The 17,561-nt window shown below is 41.7% G+C and overlaps 2 protein-coding genes across 5 annotated transcripts in view; one reads left to right on the forward strand and one right to left on the reverse strand.

The window, feature by feature from the left end:
* The window catches only part of LOC139468128 (sorting nexin-14-like), a 90,383-nt gene extending 74,378 nt beyond the window's left edge, over nt 1–16,005 (forward strand). For 3 of the 4 annotated variants that reach the window (XM_071249888.1, XM_071249887.1, XM_071249889.1), the window contains 8 exons: nt 4,271–4,341; nt 5,456–5,510; nt 5,934–6,057; nt 6,349–6,513; nt 8,763–8,793; nt 10,510–10,574; nt 13,587–13,678; nt 13,894–16,004. In XM_071249888.1, coding sequence (XP_071105989.1) covers nt 4,271–4,341; nt 5,456–5,510; nt 5,934–6,057; nt 6,349–6,513; nt 8,763–8,793; nt 10,510–10,574; nt 13,587–13,678; nt 13,894–13,971 — 681 coding nt within the window. In that variant the 3' untranslated portion in view covers nt 13,972–16,004. Of the gene's footprint in view, nt 1–4,270; nt 4,342–5,455; nt 5,511–5,933; nt 6,058–6,348; nt 6,514–8,762; nt 8,794–10,509; nt 10,575–13,586; nt 13,679–13,893 lie in introns of all 4 variants that reach the window. The other variant, XM_071249886.1, reaches the window with a different exon arrangement.
* Nucleotides 16,006–16,958: 953 nt separating this feature from the next.
* Nucleotides 16,959–17,330, reverse strand: LOC139467618 (submaxillary gland androgen-regulated protein 3A-like). The gene has a single exon (XM_071249148.1). The coding sequence runs from the start codon at nt 17,328–17,330 to the stop codon at nt 16,959–16,961; it is 372 nt and encodes a 123-aa protein (XP_071105249.1).
* Between the last annotated feature and the right edge of the window lie 231 nt (nt 17,331–17,561).

The following is a 17,561-nucleotide window of genomic DNA, read 5'->3' on the forward strand; positions in this document are numbered from 1 at the left end:
TAAAATAAATATTCATATTGTTATGTTACATTGTTGGTGGAATATGTTTTCTAATCATGCAACCTCTAAAGTTTAACACAAAACAACTGTTACGGACTGTATGACTTATTCAAAATACTTTAAAAAGCATAGTCTGGAATGGAAGTCGCAACTTTGAAACTGGTACCGCAAAGCTTAAGAAAGCTGCTTTCTAAGTGGCTGACGTTGACTTCCTGTTGGTCATTTCATTGATAGGTCATAGTTCGCAAAAGGTTGTTCTGACGTGACCTGTAATGGATCCTCGTCGATAGCGAGAACTTGTATCTGATTTTAATAAGATTGAGGTAATCTAAGCATGTGATTTATCCTGTTTTCTTTATTTAAAGCATTAATTGTTTATTGTTAAGCAAGTTTATCTCTGCAGCCGTTGTAATATGCAGCTACCAGCCGATTCGTCTCACATCAAAACACAGGCTGTGTACTCGCGGGCAGATGACCACGGAGTACGCTGATCACTGTGTCGGATTAACAAGAGTGATAATTCGTTGCAAATTAGGTGTGCTGGAGTCGGAGTGTGGTACTGTTTGATTAACGGGTCTAAATAGCACTGATTTAATTGGTTCCCATTGTTAGTGTTGGATAAAGCAGACTGTCAGATTAACGAGTGTCTGATTAATGAGACTTGACTGTATAATGACAAGTGGCAAATGTTTGAAACCTTTTGTTAGGCAAAGAATCAAGATCTCACTACAGCGTCCCCTCAATTTTTAGCCGAGTGCTGGGATTTCATTGCAAAGAATCAGCCTCCAGGACAACCTGACCGGCCTTTCACCATTCTCTATGATTGTGGGGGTCGAAGATGAGCGTGAAGTCCTCTTGTGTCCTATATGCGCACTACGAGTTTTCATCCACCGCTTCAAAACTAGGTGTGGCATGAGGACATGGTTGTTTATTCCCGTATTCCAGATGTCCACAACCGAAGTTCGTCACAACACCATGTCATATGGTGTCCTGCAGGCTCATGACATCGCTAACCTTGATCCTTTGAGAGCGAATAATCCTTACCAGATCAGAGTGGTCACCTCAACCATGGTTCTACATAGCAACTGTTCTATTAGAGCAATCATGGAAGGATGTTTTTGGAGGTCCGACACTGTCTTTGCCAGCCATAATCTTTGAGATGTGACACTTGAAGAAGTTGAAGGTGTTTGTAGCTTTGGCACTTTTGCACCCCCATCGCAAATAATGAACTCTTCCAGTCCGGAGTCTTACCCACCTCGAGGAGCGTTTTTTGTAGATGCATGTTAGGGGGAATTATCAGGCTTTTTAGCTTTGGCTCGGTAACAAAGTTTGTTAGATTTTAGCTTAAGCTAATTTCTTTTTACTGTTTGTTTACGTGGACTTTTCCTCAATTCTTGTTACTTTCAGATGGATAAGAATGAACGATTATAACCGTTTGATTTGCCATATAGTTCATTTGACAAGCATGTCGCTTAAAGAGCGTATTTATATTGAGGTTTACATCTGATGGTACACCCTCCACCATACCGACTGATACAGATGCTTTAGGGAGTAATGAAGGATAAGTAACAAATTTAGTCAAATCTATATAATCTTTACATTTGTATTCTTATCCTGCATAACTTCATCTGAGGGCCCGCCCATGGCAGACCTGCCTCCCCACTATAGCTTCAGAATTTCTTTAGCACGAGTGACAAGCAGAAATGTGACCAGATGTGACGTCATGGCAGACGGTCACATGACAGCGGCGATGGGTCCTTGCAAAAGCAGACTGAAAGAGAAAACAAAATGTGTTCTTCATCAAGGACCATCACTAGGTGCTATTTTCTTTGTCGTAAGGTAAGCAGTAGATGCATTAAGGAGAAATGCAGGATAAGTGTACAAATGTACAAAATATTTAGATTTTACTCATTTTAACTTAATTCAATCTTTACAGCCTTAAATTCTCTTGAAAAGCAAGCATGTTACCGTATATGACCGTAGACAAGCCACATTTTGAGAACCAGAAAAAAGATTCTGTAGAAAAGGGTCAGCTTACGTGAAGGTTACGGTACACTTTCATCAAACTCCTTTTCTGTTGGTTAAAAAACTACATCATATAGTTTCAGGTGAATGAACAACTCTATAACAAACTTTGTCAATGAAAATGTGAAATTTGCGATTAAACATCACTAGACATGATGATTTACCAATTTGATTGTATTTCTTGTTATGCTAGGCATTGTTTTATGTGCAGGAATAGATATTACCATGTGTATTGTCATGTTAACTAAGGAGGAAATAGCAATCGGCTCTGCACACGTTTTCTCCCATTCTTCCAGTGATTGGGGGCACGGGTGGCCCAGTCGTCTAAGGCGAGTTGCGTCCCTTGGGCACGCCAGAAACCTATGATTGTGGGTTCGAATCCCGGTTCGCCCCAATTATGTTTCTAGGTTTGTCAGCACCATACCCGTGCTCAAGGGTTTCACCGAAGTGGTAAACGTCTGAGACCTGCATCACTTCGGGCTTTCCTCCCACATTAAGCTGACATGCCGTGATATAACTGGAATACTGTTAAAAGCGGCATTAAACCCCACTCACTCACTCACTCTTCCAGTGATTAGGTTAAAAATGACCCAATAATATATAACGGTAAAGAATTTTGATCCAGTGATTGAAAAAAATAGTATCTTACACTGCTAATTTACTATATTACTCTTTACAATATTCTGATATCATGTTATTTTAATTGCAGGTTGTACTATTTATCATGTAATGAATAGGTTTCTTGGCAGGATAAAGCAAACGGATAAATATGATATCCATTGGTGTTGGATAGAGATGCAAATATCAAAGGTCAAGTAGGGACTACTTTCAGTGTTTGCAAACAAACATGGCGTCGCCCTTGTCATTCGGCAATGGAGAAACTACTGGGATTATCAAAAGAAAAGTATAATATACTGAAAATCAGTGACTAACTGTGACGTAGCTAAACAAACGTGACGTCTCATAGACTAGGGTTAGAGTAGCTTTCCCTTTGATAAAGGGCAGTTACTCTAGCGGACAGGCGGCGGTCGGGTAGCCTTGTGGTTAAAGCGTTTGCTCATCACGCCGAAGACCTGGGTTCGATTCCTGACATGGGTACAATGTGTGAAGCCCATTTCTGGTGTCCCCCGCTGTGATATTGATGGAATATTGCTAAAGCGGCATAAACACGTACTCACTCACTCACTCTAGCGGACTGACCGATTGATTGCTCAAAAGGTAAGTGGAAACAATTTAAGGCAATTTAAGAAACAGGTTTCAGTTGACTGTTGTCACTGTGCGACTGACGCATCACTTTCCTTCTGATTAATGCGTACATTCCCGGAAACTTGCAATGTTTGGACAATGTTTGTTAGAGATTGGAAGAGATTTCAAGCACAGAATTGAAGAATGACATTGTATTATAAAGAAGTAAGGAATAAACACATGTATTTAGCTCACCAAGGCTCGCTAAATACAATGTTTATTCCTAATACAGGATATTTACCATCCCCAAACACACTCCCGTGATAACCTCTATATATCTTTAAAATGAAGATAATGATAACCATAACCAGGGTTATGCTGTAGCACTTTTGTGTATGGCAGTTAGGATATATGCATCCATTCTCTGTCAACTAAGGTTTGTTTCAAGGTGTCAAAAGCGGTAATATGATCGTGGTTGCTGTAAATAACGAAGAGTTGGTGCTGTCATGGTATGTGGTAAAGTGGACCTTATGGAACGGGGAAAACAGAAGTTGAAAGTCTCGGAGGGACACATGATTTTGCCGAACTTAATGCAAATATTATTGAATTATTTTTTATCAAAATAATATAACAGATTACAAACGTGTCCAGATATACAATGAATACTTTTTACAACTGATAGTGTATCGACATGATTAACTTGCGTAATTCAGTACAGATTTGTTGATATTCTATTTCCAATGAAGGGTACCGGTATTGATGAGACGTATTTTTAGATTTGGGGTCCGGCTTATCTACCACACATAACATTTTGATACAGATTTCAAGGACCAAGGTAATACTTTGGCTTGACTTGTGAGATTGGCTTATCTACGGTCATAGACAGAAGGATTCTACAGGGAATCATAATAGTCTTCCCATCACAATGGTCTTTTCTCCTATTTAATTGACATACCACCATATTACTGCAGTACCAAAAGCAGGGTTAAAGTCAGCTTGCTGGTCTGGGAGAAGATTGTGGACTGTTTGTATTTATGTCAGTTATCTTTAAATTTTTCAGAGAGGTCAGCACCTTGACCCTTTCCTCCAGGCATTTTTCCAGTCAACTGAGGCACCTCGTCCTCGGCCCAGGTAGGTACAAGACTGTCACTCTTCCACCACCTCTCTATACAGGACTCTCACTCTTCCACCACCTTTCTATACAGGACTCTCACTCTTCCACCACCTGTCTATACAAGACTCTCACTCTTCCACCACCTCTCTATACAGGACTGTCACTCTTCCACCACCTCTCTATACAGGACTCTCACTCTTCCACCACCTCTCTATACAGGACTGTCACTCTTCCACCACCTCTCTATACAGGACTGTCACTCTTCCACCACCTCTCTATACAGGACTCTCACTCTGCCACCACCTCTCTATACAGGACTCTCACTCTTCCACCACCTCTCTATACAGGACTCTCACTCTTCCACCACCTGTCTATACAGGACTCTCACTCTTCCACCACCTCTCTATACAGGACTGTCACTCTTCCACCACCTCTCTATACAGGACTCTCACTCTTCCACCACCTGTCTATACAAGACTCTCACTCTTCCACCACCTCTCTATACAGGACTCTCACTCTTCCACCACCTCTCTATACAGGACTGACGCTCTGCTACCACCTCTCAATACAGGACTCTCACTCTTCCACCACCACTCTATACAGGACTGTCACTCTTCCCCCACCTGTCTATACAGGACTGTCACTCTTCCCCCACCTGTCTATACAGGACTCTCACTCTTCCACCACCTCTATATACAGGACTCTCACTCTTCCACCACCTCTCTATACAGGACTCTCACTCTTCCACCACCTCTCTATACATGACTCTCACATTTCCACCACCTGTCTATACAGGACTCTCACTCTTCCACCACCCCTATATACAAGACTCTCACACTTCCACCACCTGTCTATACAGGATCTCACTCTTCCACCACCTGTCTATACAGGACTGTCACTCTTCCACCACCTCTCTATACAGGACTGTCACTCTTCCACCACCTGTCTGTACAAAACTCACACACTTCCAATACCTCTATATACAAGACTCTCACACTTCCACCACCTCTCAATAATTGAGTTGTCCTTTATTTCTCCAGTCTACAGGGGTATTTGAGCCCTGTAGGTAGCACACTGCTTGTGTTCTTGCTATTGTAAGTAATGAATGAGTGTGACTATTGTGTCTTTCAGTAAACTGGAAAGGAGAGGATCTGATGCTTCACAGAGGTCCACATCCAGTGAGAAGGTGAGTGTGTGGGTGTATGAAACTGTAACAAATCTGCCGAAAACTACGGTGGTTGTGACAATCAATGTTGATTGTGTTGGATATCAGATGTGTAAAACTTTCCTGCCAAAAGTTACCCAATAACATTAGCTTACCTTGTGATGGATGGGATGGAATAGGTTCCCAGGACTCTAGGTCTATTATTTGTTGGAAGAGGTGAGTAGGTCAGGCTTTGTTACTTGGTTGCCATGGTGTCAAGCTATTGGTTTCCTGTGCATGCACTCGGCTGTTTACAATCCATCTTTATGTCAGTGGAATATGCTTGAGTACAGCATGAAACAATAAACAAATGAAACAAGCTCATGTTGTGTGCATGAGGTGGACTTCTCCATAGCAGATGTACCAGAAAATGGAGCATGGAGTTATGTGGCTGTCTCTTTACAGATGTACTCCTCCCTGTACGAGAACAACGCAGGGTGTGGCTTCAGCGGGATGACACCCTCCACCGCAGCACCACCCATTGTCACCAGGGAGGTGGAGGGTGTATTTGATTCCCTCATCTATGTGGGTCAGTTTCACTTTTTGTGCACATTCTCTATGCTGGGGTCTTGATTGCTTCCCTTTTCAGATACATATCATCAGACTTACTAGAAGTCTCATTAGCCACACAACCAGTTGGAACAACTTCTTCTTCAGCAAGACCTCTCTCAAGCTCTTTCTCTCTGTCAAAAACAAGCAGTAAATGCTTTAAGGAGTAATGCAGGATAAGAATACAAATATAAAAAATATGTAGGATTTTACAAGAATTACTTTCTAAAAGTATTATTGTCATAGTGAGGATATATCCCCTGAGTTTCAGCACGTCATGTGTACAAGGTGCCAGCATGGTTCCACCATATTTTGATGACCATAAAAATTGTGGGCAAGAACACCATTGAGTCTTACATGGAGTGGTACTTGGACAACAAGATCGAGAAGCTGAAGCAAGAACATCGCGTTGTGAGCCTCATACACCTGCTCAGAGGTAACAACGATATTATAGGGGGAACACTACTTGGCTGGTCCTTTGCGGGACCATGATAACTGCTAGTAACTGCCTGACGGAGGAGACCAACTGCTTCTGCAAATGATAATACAGTGTTCCCTCACTATTGCGCCCTTCAATGTAGCACAAACTCAGTTATAGCATGTGGAAGCCCTTAGCTCCCAAAATTTACATACATTTTTTATGAATACAAGTTTTACATTGACTCGATGTCTTCCCAAGTGAGCTTTCTGAGCACAAATTATAAAGCACATTGACATTTCTTCTTTGAGTGGCATTTAGAAGTTGGGATGGTAACTAAAACAAAATTGTTATGGATGAGCAACTTCTTTATTACAATTGGGCGACGTTTCGGTGTAGATTCTAACACCGTTATCAAGCAAATGATGTACAGACTACTTACTTACTTACTTACTTTGGAGATTTAACGTGCGCTTTCCGACTGATGCGTATTTCGCACACGGGCCCGGCCAGGCCATTTAATGTGTTTCCGAAAGGGGCGAAAGTGGTGTGTGCAACCCAAGAGGGGGCTTTAGGGGTTGCTTATATAGAATTTGGGAATTTTGAGATTTGGAATAGATGCCGATGGGATTGGGGAGGAGAACTAAGGGAGCTGGGTATGGTGGATGTTTGTTTGTTTATGTGATTTTGATTTGGTAGGTTATTGTGTTTTTAGATGCGTTTTATTAGTTCCGTTTTTATTAAGAATACGCCTAAGGCCTTGAAGTTTTCTAGTTTATTTTGTGGGTTTAGTATTTCTTCTAGAGTTAGAGCCTTGTTTAGATTGAGGGTGGTTTGTAATGCGGTTCGATGTGTTAGGTAGTGTGTGCAGTGGATGAGTGCGTGTTCTGGGGTTTCTGGTTGTTTGCAGTGTGGGCAGTTACCTGTAGTGTGTTTTTTAAATTTTTTTAGGTGGTTATTTAGGTTGGTGTGTCCTGTTTGGAGTTTAGTGATTACTCTGTCGATCTTTTTGGATGGATGGAGAATTTTTGGTTTGGTTAGTGGTTTGCTGAGCACTTTTTTGATTTGGCTATTTGAGTAAAGATATAGGTTATGCCATTTTTTTGTGATTTTTTGCTTGTTTACACTTTTAATTTCTGATTTTGAGATGGGTAAGTTTAAGCTTATTTCTGGGATTTTGAGGGATAGTTTAGCTGCTTTATCTGCGTTTTCATTACCGTATATTCCTACGTGGGCGGGTATCCACAAGAAGGTTATTTGTTTGCCTGCCTTAGTTAGGTCGTTGGAGCTTTTAAGTATTTGATTTATTAATTTAGGTCGGTTTTTGGTATTTTTGTTTTGGAGGGCTTGCAGTCCACTTAGGGAGTCGGTAAGTATTAGGATTTTTTTGTGTTTTTTGGATTCTTGATTATGGAGGGCTGAGGCCATGCCCATTAGTTACAGACTAGGTGTGAGCATAATATATATACATAACAATAGATAGATGTTTATATAACAGATAAGGTTGAAGTACACTGATTGATAGGTAGTTATGATAAACAAGTTTATACAAGAGATAGGGTTGATGTACATGCAGTGATTGATGTGTATGGGATTAACACAAGAATTACTAAGAAGGAATGTATGGGAAGCCAGTGGGGAGATAATCTACACCGAAACGTCGCCCAATTGTAATAAAGAAGTTGCTCATCCATAACAATTTTGTCTTAGTTCACATTAACATTGTAATTGATATTGCAATGATGGGCAGTGCAATAAATTGAATGGGAGTCTGCAACAAAGGTCAGAGTATCCTTATACTGTCTTATCATTGCACTTCACTGTAGTGTTCATTTTAACCTCAATCTGCAATCTTTCAAGTTTTTATCCGTTTAAGTTGGTATTGTTTCCCCAAAATGTGTATGCATGGTGCATCATAGACCCATATATATCATCACCAGAGCTGTGCCAATATAGTCAGACGCCATGTTTGTTTACATTAGTGTACAAATAATATAACTGAACTGTGACACCTCATGGCAATATTGATTGATAGTGGTCCATCATTTGGACGCTGCTCAGCCTGCACTTTGTCTGATAACTTTCTTGTAGTTTTATGATAATTCTATACATTTGAACTATAGTGGCAGTGAATGAGCAGGCTTCACTACATCAGTTGGACTGACAACCCATTACCAGTGGGATGTTGATGGGGTGCTTGCTGGTATGAAAGCAGTTTAGTTCTATCTCAGTACAGCGTGTTGACTCATTTGTCTTTTTGTTTTCAGACACCTTGTTCTATGACACAGATCCTCCAAGGTACGTAACTCCTACTGTCTGACAGATGCTGTAACAAGTAATATAAGATAGCTACGAGATAAATCGCAAAGAACAATGAAGAAGGAAGCATGGTTTATTTCACGTAAAAACATTGTTCTATCATGACTGGAGACTGACTGGTCATTTCTGGAGATATGAATATGGGCTCGCAACCTGATAACGTCATATATTGGACGATGTTATTATACCCCCGTTTACGAAGTAAATCGAGGATATACATGTGTATAGCCTTCCGTTCGTCCGTCATTCCGTCCGTCTTTCCGTCCGAGCTTTTGTACGGCCCATAACTTTTTAACCATGCCTTCTAGCTTCACCAAACCTGCTTCACACATTTACCACAATGAGTACTTGTGCCTTTTGCTAGTTTGAAGATTCTGAATTTTTTAATTTTTGCCGTTTCCATGGAAATATTAGAAACTTAAACTTTTAGGGTGGGTGTTTTGTACGGCCTATATCTTTTTAACCATGCACCCTAGCTTCACCAAACTTTCTACACACATTTACCACAATGAGTACTTGTGCCTTTTGCTAGTTTGAAGATTCTGATTTTTTTAATTTTTGCCGTTTCCATGGAAACATTAGAAACTTAAACTTTTAGGGTGGGTGTTTTGTACGGCCCATATCTTTTTAACCATGCATCCTAGCTTCATCAAGCTTGCTACACACATTTACCACAATGAGTACTTGTGCCTTTTGCTAGTTTGAAGATTCTGAATTTTTTTATTTTTGCCGTTTCCATGGAATCATGGTAAAACATAAATTTTGGGTAGAGTTTTTGCACGATCCATGTTTACAATATTATGTATCCTAGCTTCAGCAAACTTGCTACATTAACCACTATGATTGTTTTTTATCTTTTATAAGATTCTGAAAGTTTTCCCTTTTGCTGTTTTCAACATGATGGAATTTAGAAATTTTGATGACTGGTTTTGTATAGCTAATATATTTTCCAAAATTGTTTCCACTCATGTAGATCATCATAAGTATCTGTGCTTTGTGTTAGTATTTATTTAGTAATTCTTTACCATATCTGTTAAGGCTAGATGGAAATTATTAATTTAATGATTTTCTTATATGATATTGTTCCATTTTTTATGTGTTTTTATATCAACAATTTTTGGTCCTTTTGATAATTCTTCTTATGTAACTCCTCAAATCAAATTTTTATTCAAAGGTGTTCATGGTGATCTACTTCCTCGTAGTGAACACTGGTAACATGGGAGATTGGGGGGGGGGGGGGGGGGGGGGTGTCAATTGTAACTGGAACTCAATCTTAATTTTTAAAACATTGAAGTTAAAATCAGTTAGAAATATGTAATATTTCATTAATTAACAAACTATTTACTATTTGTTGTTGACCAGCGGGGATAACGTGGGTATGTGAGCTTTGCTCACTTCTTTCTGGTTTTAGTTTCCAGTGATTTGGACTTGTCTGACATTGCCAAAGTCGGATTCTGTTCAGGGAATCATCATTGTTAAAATGCGGGTAAATATTTTTAAAGGTTGTACATTTTATCATCATCCTAAGAGACTGGACATTTTGTTGATATCTCATATAAGAAATAAATGACTAATGGTGACTGTTTATCATACGATAAACTCCCATTCGTCTTTTATTTCTTTAAAGAAAGGCTGACTGTTTAATTTATCTGTAATGTGTCCCTTGCTAAACCTATGATTCAACTGTTTGTACAGGACTGAGGCCCAGAAGCGAGCTCGGTACAAGGAGGTAGTGGCTGGGAGTATTGACTACATTCCAAGTAAGTACAGCATTAATCAGGCTAGAGAGTGTATAGTGGTGCCCTACCAATGAGCGGTCTTTCACTTAGTGTGACATGGTGCCCTACCAGTGGGTGGTCTTTCACTTTGTGTTTAGTGGTGCCCTACCAATAGGTGGTCTTTCACTAAGTGTGACATGGTGCCCTACCAATGGGTGGTCTTTCACTAAGTGTATAGTGGTGCCCTACCAATAGGTGGTCTTTTACTTAGTGTATTGTGGTGCCTTACCAATGGGTGGTCTTTCACTTTGTGTATAGTGTTGCCCTACCAATAGGTGGTCTTTCACTTAGTGTATAGTGGTGCCCTACCAATGGGTGGTCTGTCACTTAGTGTATTGTGGTGCCCTACCAATGGGTGGTCTTTCACTAAGTGTAAAGTGGTGCCCTACCAATAGGTGATCTTTCACTTAGTGTATTGTGGTGCCCTACCAATGGGTGGTCTTTCACTAAGTGTTACATGGTGCCCTACCAATGGGTGGTCTTTCACTAAGTGTGACATGGTGCCCTACCAATGGGTGGTCTTTCACTAAGTGTATAGTGGTGCCCTACCAATAGGTGGTCTTTCACTTAGTGTATAGTGGTGCCCTACCAATGGGTGGTCTGTCACTTAGTGTATTGTGGTGCCCTACCAATGGGTGGTCTTTCACTAAGTGTAAAGTGGTGCCCTACCAATAGGTGATCTTTCACTTAGTGTATTGTGGTGCCCTACCAATGGGTGGTCTTTCACTAAGTGTGACATGGTGCCCTACCAATGGGTGGTCTTTCACTAAGTGTGACATGGTGCCCTACCAATGGGTGGTCTTTCACTAAGTGTATAGTGGTGCCCTACCAATAGGTGGTCTTTTACTTAGTGTATTGTGGTGCCCTACCAGTGGGTGGTCTTTCACTTAGTGTATTGTGGTGCCCTACCAATGGGTGGTCTTTCACTAAGTGTATAGTGGTGCCCTACCAATAGGTGGTCTTTCACTTAGTGTATAGTGGTGCCCTACCAATGGGTGGTCTTTCACTTAGTGTATAGTGGTGCCCTACCAATGGGTGGTCTTTCACTTAGTGTATAGTGGTGCCCTACCAATGGGTGGTCTTTCACTTAGTGTGACATGGTGCCCTACCAATGGGTGGTCTTTCACTAAGTGTGAAGTGGTGCCCTACCAATGGGTGGTCTTTCACTAAGTGTATAGTGGTGCCCTACCAATAGGTGGTCTTTTACTTAGTGTATTGTGGTGCCCTACCAGTGGGCGGTCTTTCACTTAGTGTATTGTGGTGCCCTTCCAATGGGTGGTCTTTCACTAAGTGTATAGTGGTGCCTTACCAATAGGTGGTCTTTCACTAAGTGTGACATGGTGCTCTACAAATGGGTGGTCTTTCACTAAGTGTGACATGGTGCCCTACTAATGGGTGGTCTTTCACTAAGTGTATAGTGGTGCCCTACCAATAGGTGGTCTTTTACTTAGTGTATTGTGGTGCCCTACCAATTGGTGGTCTTTCACTTAGTGTATTGTGGTGCCCTACCAGTGGGTGGTCTTTCACTTTGTGTATAGTGTTGCCCTACCAATAGGTGGTCTTTCACTTAGTGTATAGTGGTGCCCTACCAATAGATGGTCTTTCACTTAGTGTATAGTGGTGCCCTACCAATAGGTGGTCTTTCACTTAGTGTATAGTGGTGCCCTACCAATAGGTGGTCTTTCACTTAGTGTGACGTGGTGCCCTATCAATGAGCGGTCTTTCACTTAGTGTGACATGGTGCCCTACGAATGGGTGGTCTTTCACTTTGTGTATAGTGGTGCCCCACCAATGGGTGGTCTTTCACTTAGTGTATAGTGGTGCCCTACCAATGGGTGGTCTTTCACTTAGTGTATAGTGATGCCCTACCAATGGGTGGTCTTTCTTTTAGTGTATAGTGGTGCCCTACCAATAGGTGGTCTTTCACTTAGTGTGACATGGTGCCCTACCAATGGGTGGTCTTTCACTAAGTGTGACATGGTGCCCTACCAATGGGTGGTCTTTCACTAAGTGTATAGTGGTGCCCTACCAATAGGTGGTCTTTTACTTTGTGTATTGTGGTGCCCTACCAATAGGTGGTCTTTCACTAAGTGTGACATGGTGCCCTACCAATGGGTGGTCTTTCACTTAGTGTGACATGGTGCCCTACCAATGGGTGGTCTTTCACTAAGTGTGACATGGTGCCCTACCAATGGGTGGTCTTTCAGTTAGTGTATAGTGGTGCCCTACCAGTGGGTGGTCTTTCACTAAGTGTATAGTGGTGCCCTACCAAAAGGTGGTCTTTCACTTAGTGTATTGTGGTGCCCTACCAATGGGTGGTCTTTCACTACGTGTGACATGGTGCCCTACCAATGGGTGGTCTTTCACTAAGTGTATAGTGGTGCCCTACCAATGGGTGGTCTGTCACTTAGTGTATTGTGGTGCCCTACCAAAAGGTGGTCTTTCACTTAGTGTATAGTGGTGCCCTACCAATGGGTGGTCTGTCACTTAGTGTATTGTGGTGCCCTACCAATGGGTGGTCTTTCACTAAGTGTATAGTGGTGCCCTACCAATAGTGATCTTTCACTTAGTGTATTGTGGTGCCCTACCAATGGGTGGTCTTTCACTTAGTGTGACATGGTGCCCTACCAATGGGTGGTCTTTCACTTAGTGTATTGTGGTGCCCTACCAATGGGTGGTCTTTCACTTAGTGTGACATGGTGCCCTACCAATGGGTGGTCTGTCACTTAGTGTGACATGGTGCCCCAAAAAAGGGGGGGTCTTTCACTCAGTGTATAGTGGTGCCCTACCAATGGGTGGTCTGTCACTTAGTGTATTGTGGTGCCCTACCAATGGGTGGTCTTTCACTTAGTGTATTGTGGTGCCCTATCAATGGGTTGGAGCAGTGACAGAAGTTTGTTGAGGTGTTTGTTCTGAGAAGAATGTATACCAGGTGATCACTTTATGTTACTGTGGTTTATTCATGATAATGGTGTTTCTTCCATGCCCTTGCAGAAGCATTTGCTGCAGTAATTGGCACCAAGAGCCATGTAGAAGGGACCAAGTTTATACTGGAGTGTCTCCAACAACCCAAGCTCAACAAGCAGGTGAGAACATTGTACAGTGTCTCAGAGATTCACAAAGTGGTTACATCTGACACACTTGTCATTTTTCATACATGCAGATTATCCTGTAATGTTATATGTACATTTACATGACCAAATAAAACAGTTAGTCTCAGACTAGAGTTTCATCATACATGTATGTGTTAACTTTTCACTGTTTATTCCGGAATATTTATTTGTAGATTATTGCATTTCAGCTGACTTTTGTGTTTCTGGACATCGTAGTACAAGAATTGTTTCCTGAACTGCGGGAGACCACACCCAGCCCGACATGAGCCATCATGTCCTGCCTCCTCTGTGTTGTCTGCGGTAGCGGCCTGCTGGACGCACTCACTGTCCCTGACATTACCTGATGCTGTGTGCAGCCTCACTGGAATACTCATTCAACATACAGACAGACTGCCTTCTTGTGGACATTCACCCAGTGCAAGTTTGTGTGGATGTGTATATGTACAAGCAGTAGACGGATTTGAATATGTCCAAGTCAATGTCACACAGCTATTGCCTATTTTTTGCTCTGTGGAAATTCTATCCAATTAACTGACAGGAAATATCCTCAACATTGTTTTTTCTAATTGAAGAAACTTTATTCATCACTTTCTGAATGTCCCGACTGTGTCTGCACACCATCACATGGCAGAGGGACAGTGTGTACAGTGCCCATCATGTCGTTCACTCCCTGCACATATCTCTAACTCTAACGGTTTCAAAATAGATGTATTTACATTAGCATCAGTAGAAACTAGGACATCAGCTGTTGCAACTAGCATGCTATGTTTGTGCAGTTTTACCCCCTGGATGCCACAGGGACATAAATGCCCCTCCTCTTCAACCAAAATGTTCAAACTACATCACACACACAAATACACATCCCAGTTTTGAATTCTACAGGAATTCTGTGATACCATCCTCTGTCATCTAGGCTAAGTGAAATTGCTGTAATCTGTCATCTGGGCAAAGGGAAATTGCTGAAAACAACCTCTGAAAATTAGATACAACATAAATCTGTTTTGACATTACCATTAATGGTGTTATTTCGTGTATGTTTTGAAATATCTAAATATCAGATATTTACTCAATATCTGAAGTCAGTAACAAAAATAGAACATTAGTGAAATAGTGATCAGCCTTATCTGTAATGTATCAATACACCAGTGATGATTGTGAAACCCTAGAATCGTAAAGCATGCTGTAGAAAATATGTAGTAAATTTTCGGCTAATGGATAGTGTTTACAAAATCATGTAGCAAATCACTAATAATCATTCAAAAATGTTGCCAATAACCCAAGGATCGTTTTGCATGTTGTAGAAAATATGTGAACACAAATGCTGAAGTAAATTTTCAGCCATATTGGATAGTGTTTACAAAATCCTGCTCCACCTATGGTGTTTATGCGCCACCTATTACACAACATATATTTCACTCTCAGCTGTGATACATACATCCCTGCATTCCTCATACATTTCATGATCAAATGACAAATGGTCTATCACCAAAATACTTACAATATTTGGTAAATTCATAAGAAATTGTGAAAGTTTCCGTTCTGTTTACTTAATTTCCATAAGAATTGTAAAAAATGAATATAAAGCGTGCCATGTACCCCGTTGATATTATATGGAATATTGTACCATGATCCTGATAATTCTGAGATGATATGAAGAGAAATAACCACATAATAATGAACAAATAGATGTAAAAATAAGATTTGTTGCACAGTACTTACAGTACAGTGTGTATAATAAACAGTGGCAAAATTTGCATGAAAAAAACACTTTGCACTGTCAGACGAAAACCCAGTGTCGCGCATCCGCAATTTTCCAAAAATATTCACTTTCCAGGTCTTATGACAATGTGCATCAGAAAAATAACTTGGCATCCAGGGGGATAAGAAGAAGAGTCGAGATGATCTCTTTTTAGTTTCATAATGCTTGCATGAAATTTGGTTGTACAATTCTTGTCAGATGGCAGTCTGTGTTATCTGTCAATATCCCAGCTAAAGTGTTACGTTGATGCAGCCTTGTTGGTTGCAAACTTCTTCTATATATATTTATTGTTGTTTTGGATGCACTTTCAGTGCACAGCTGTTTATTGCTGTCTGTTTTTTTGTTTGGGATTGGGGTACCCATATATGCAGATGATGTAAGTACCGGTATTGTGAAAATAAAATATCAACAGTGAATGTGTGGTTGTTGTCTCAGACTGTGTTGTTAGGAATCTCATCCATAACATTGGACTGGAACCAGTCCCTGTTTCCAAAATAAATTAATGACATTATTTTTAGAATTCAAAGTTTATTATATTTCTCATCACTGTAGTGAGGTAGTCTCTTCAAATTGGATTTTTTAGACCCTTAACTTCGGCTATTACTCTATATTATATCTGCAATGGATGATGTATTCTTTTCATATTACCTTCACTGTTTGGTGTATTAATATGTGAGTGATTTGTGTGTAAAAAGACTGTCTTTTTCCCGCCACGTGGCTCATTGTTTCCTGCCATTTTTGAATTTGTTACAATTGTTTACCTGCAACTGTTATCTTCAGTTGGTAATATGGCTTCTGTAATAGTGACTGCAGATATTCACCCTCCTCCAAATTCAACAATGTTGGAGGCTACTGTGAGTATCATACCTGCTTCTAATTTTCAGCCATCTAGGGCCTTCAGTGCTACAGCCCCTGCGACGCTGGCGCTGCGTCTCACGATGCTTGGATTTGGATAGCGCAGACACATGCCATGATCCAGTCATCACTGATGGACATTGGGCTGGGCTTGGGCTGAGCCCAGTGCCTGCCTTGGCTCCAGGCGCGTCCACGATTACATCAGCCTCTGGGCTTCCAGCGTACCCAAATACATCAGCAACGCACGATCAGCTTAGCGCTGTTCCAACTACTAATACAGCAGTGCAGCATTTGTATGATCAGCCGTCAGCACTGTACCAGAACAGCAATGGTGGTGTGGTGCCTGGGCAATAAGGGGACAACACACTCCCACTCCCTTCTTCAACAGACATTCAAGTTCTTTCATCTAGTGGATTAGCTGGAACTACAATTGTTAGTTCAGCACATCCCCAGATGTCGGAACATATTGGCCGATGCCTTATCTCAACCAGACAGGGTGGCTCTGACCGAGTGGAAACTTCACACAGAGCCATTTCATTTAGTGCTTCAGAGGTTCGGGCAACCCTCATGCATCCTCTTATTATGATTTCACCAAGAAAGCAATATAATTCCTTTGTAAAACCTACCTCAATTACATCATTACCATAAATTCCTCTTTGTGGGACTGGAGTGGAAGGGGAGATGTGAGGGACCCTGTGAGGGACTGGAGTGGAAGGGGAGATGTGAGGGACCCTGTGTGGGACTGGAGTTGAAGGGGAGATGTGAGGGACCCAGTGTGGGACTGGAGTGGAAGGGGAGACGTGAGGGACCCTGTGAGGGACTGGAGTGGAAGGGGAGATGTGAGGGACCCTGTGTGTGACAGATGGTGGAAGAGGAGATGTGAGGGACCCTGTGTGGGACTGGAGTGAAAGGGGAGATGTGAGGGACCTTGTGTGGGACAGTGGGTGGAAGAGGAGATGTTAGGGACCCTGTGTGGGACTGGAGTGGAAGGGGAGATGTGAGGGACCCCATGTGTGACAGTTGGTGGAAGGGGAGATGTGAGGGACCCCATGTGTGACAGATGGTGGAAGGGGAGATGTGGGGGACCCTGTGAGGGACTGGAATGGAAGGGGAGATGTGAGGGACCCTGTGTGGGACTGGAGTGGAAGGGGAAACGTGAGGGACCCTGTGAGGGACTGGAGTGGAAGGGGAGATGTGAGGGGCCCTGTGTGTGACAGATGGTGGAAGAGGAGATGTGAGGGA

Source organism: Haliotis cracherodii, unplaced genomic scaffold, assembly GCF_022045235.1.
Source record: "Haliotis cracherodii isolate W230 unplaced genomic scaffold, xgHalCrac1.p SCAF_2, whole genome shotgun sequence".
NCBI classification, from domain to species: Eukaryota; Metazoa; Mollusca; class Gastropoda; order Lepetellida; family Haliotidae; genus Haliotis; species Haliotis cracherodii.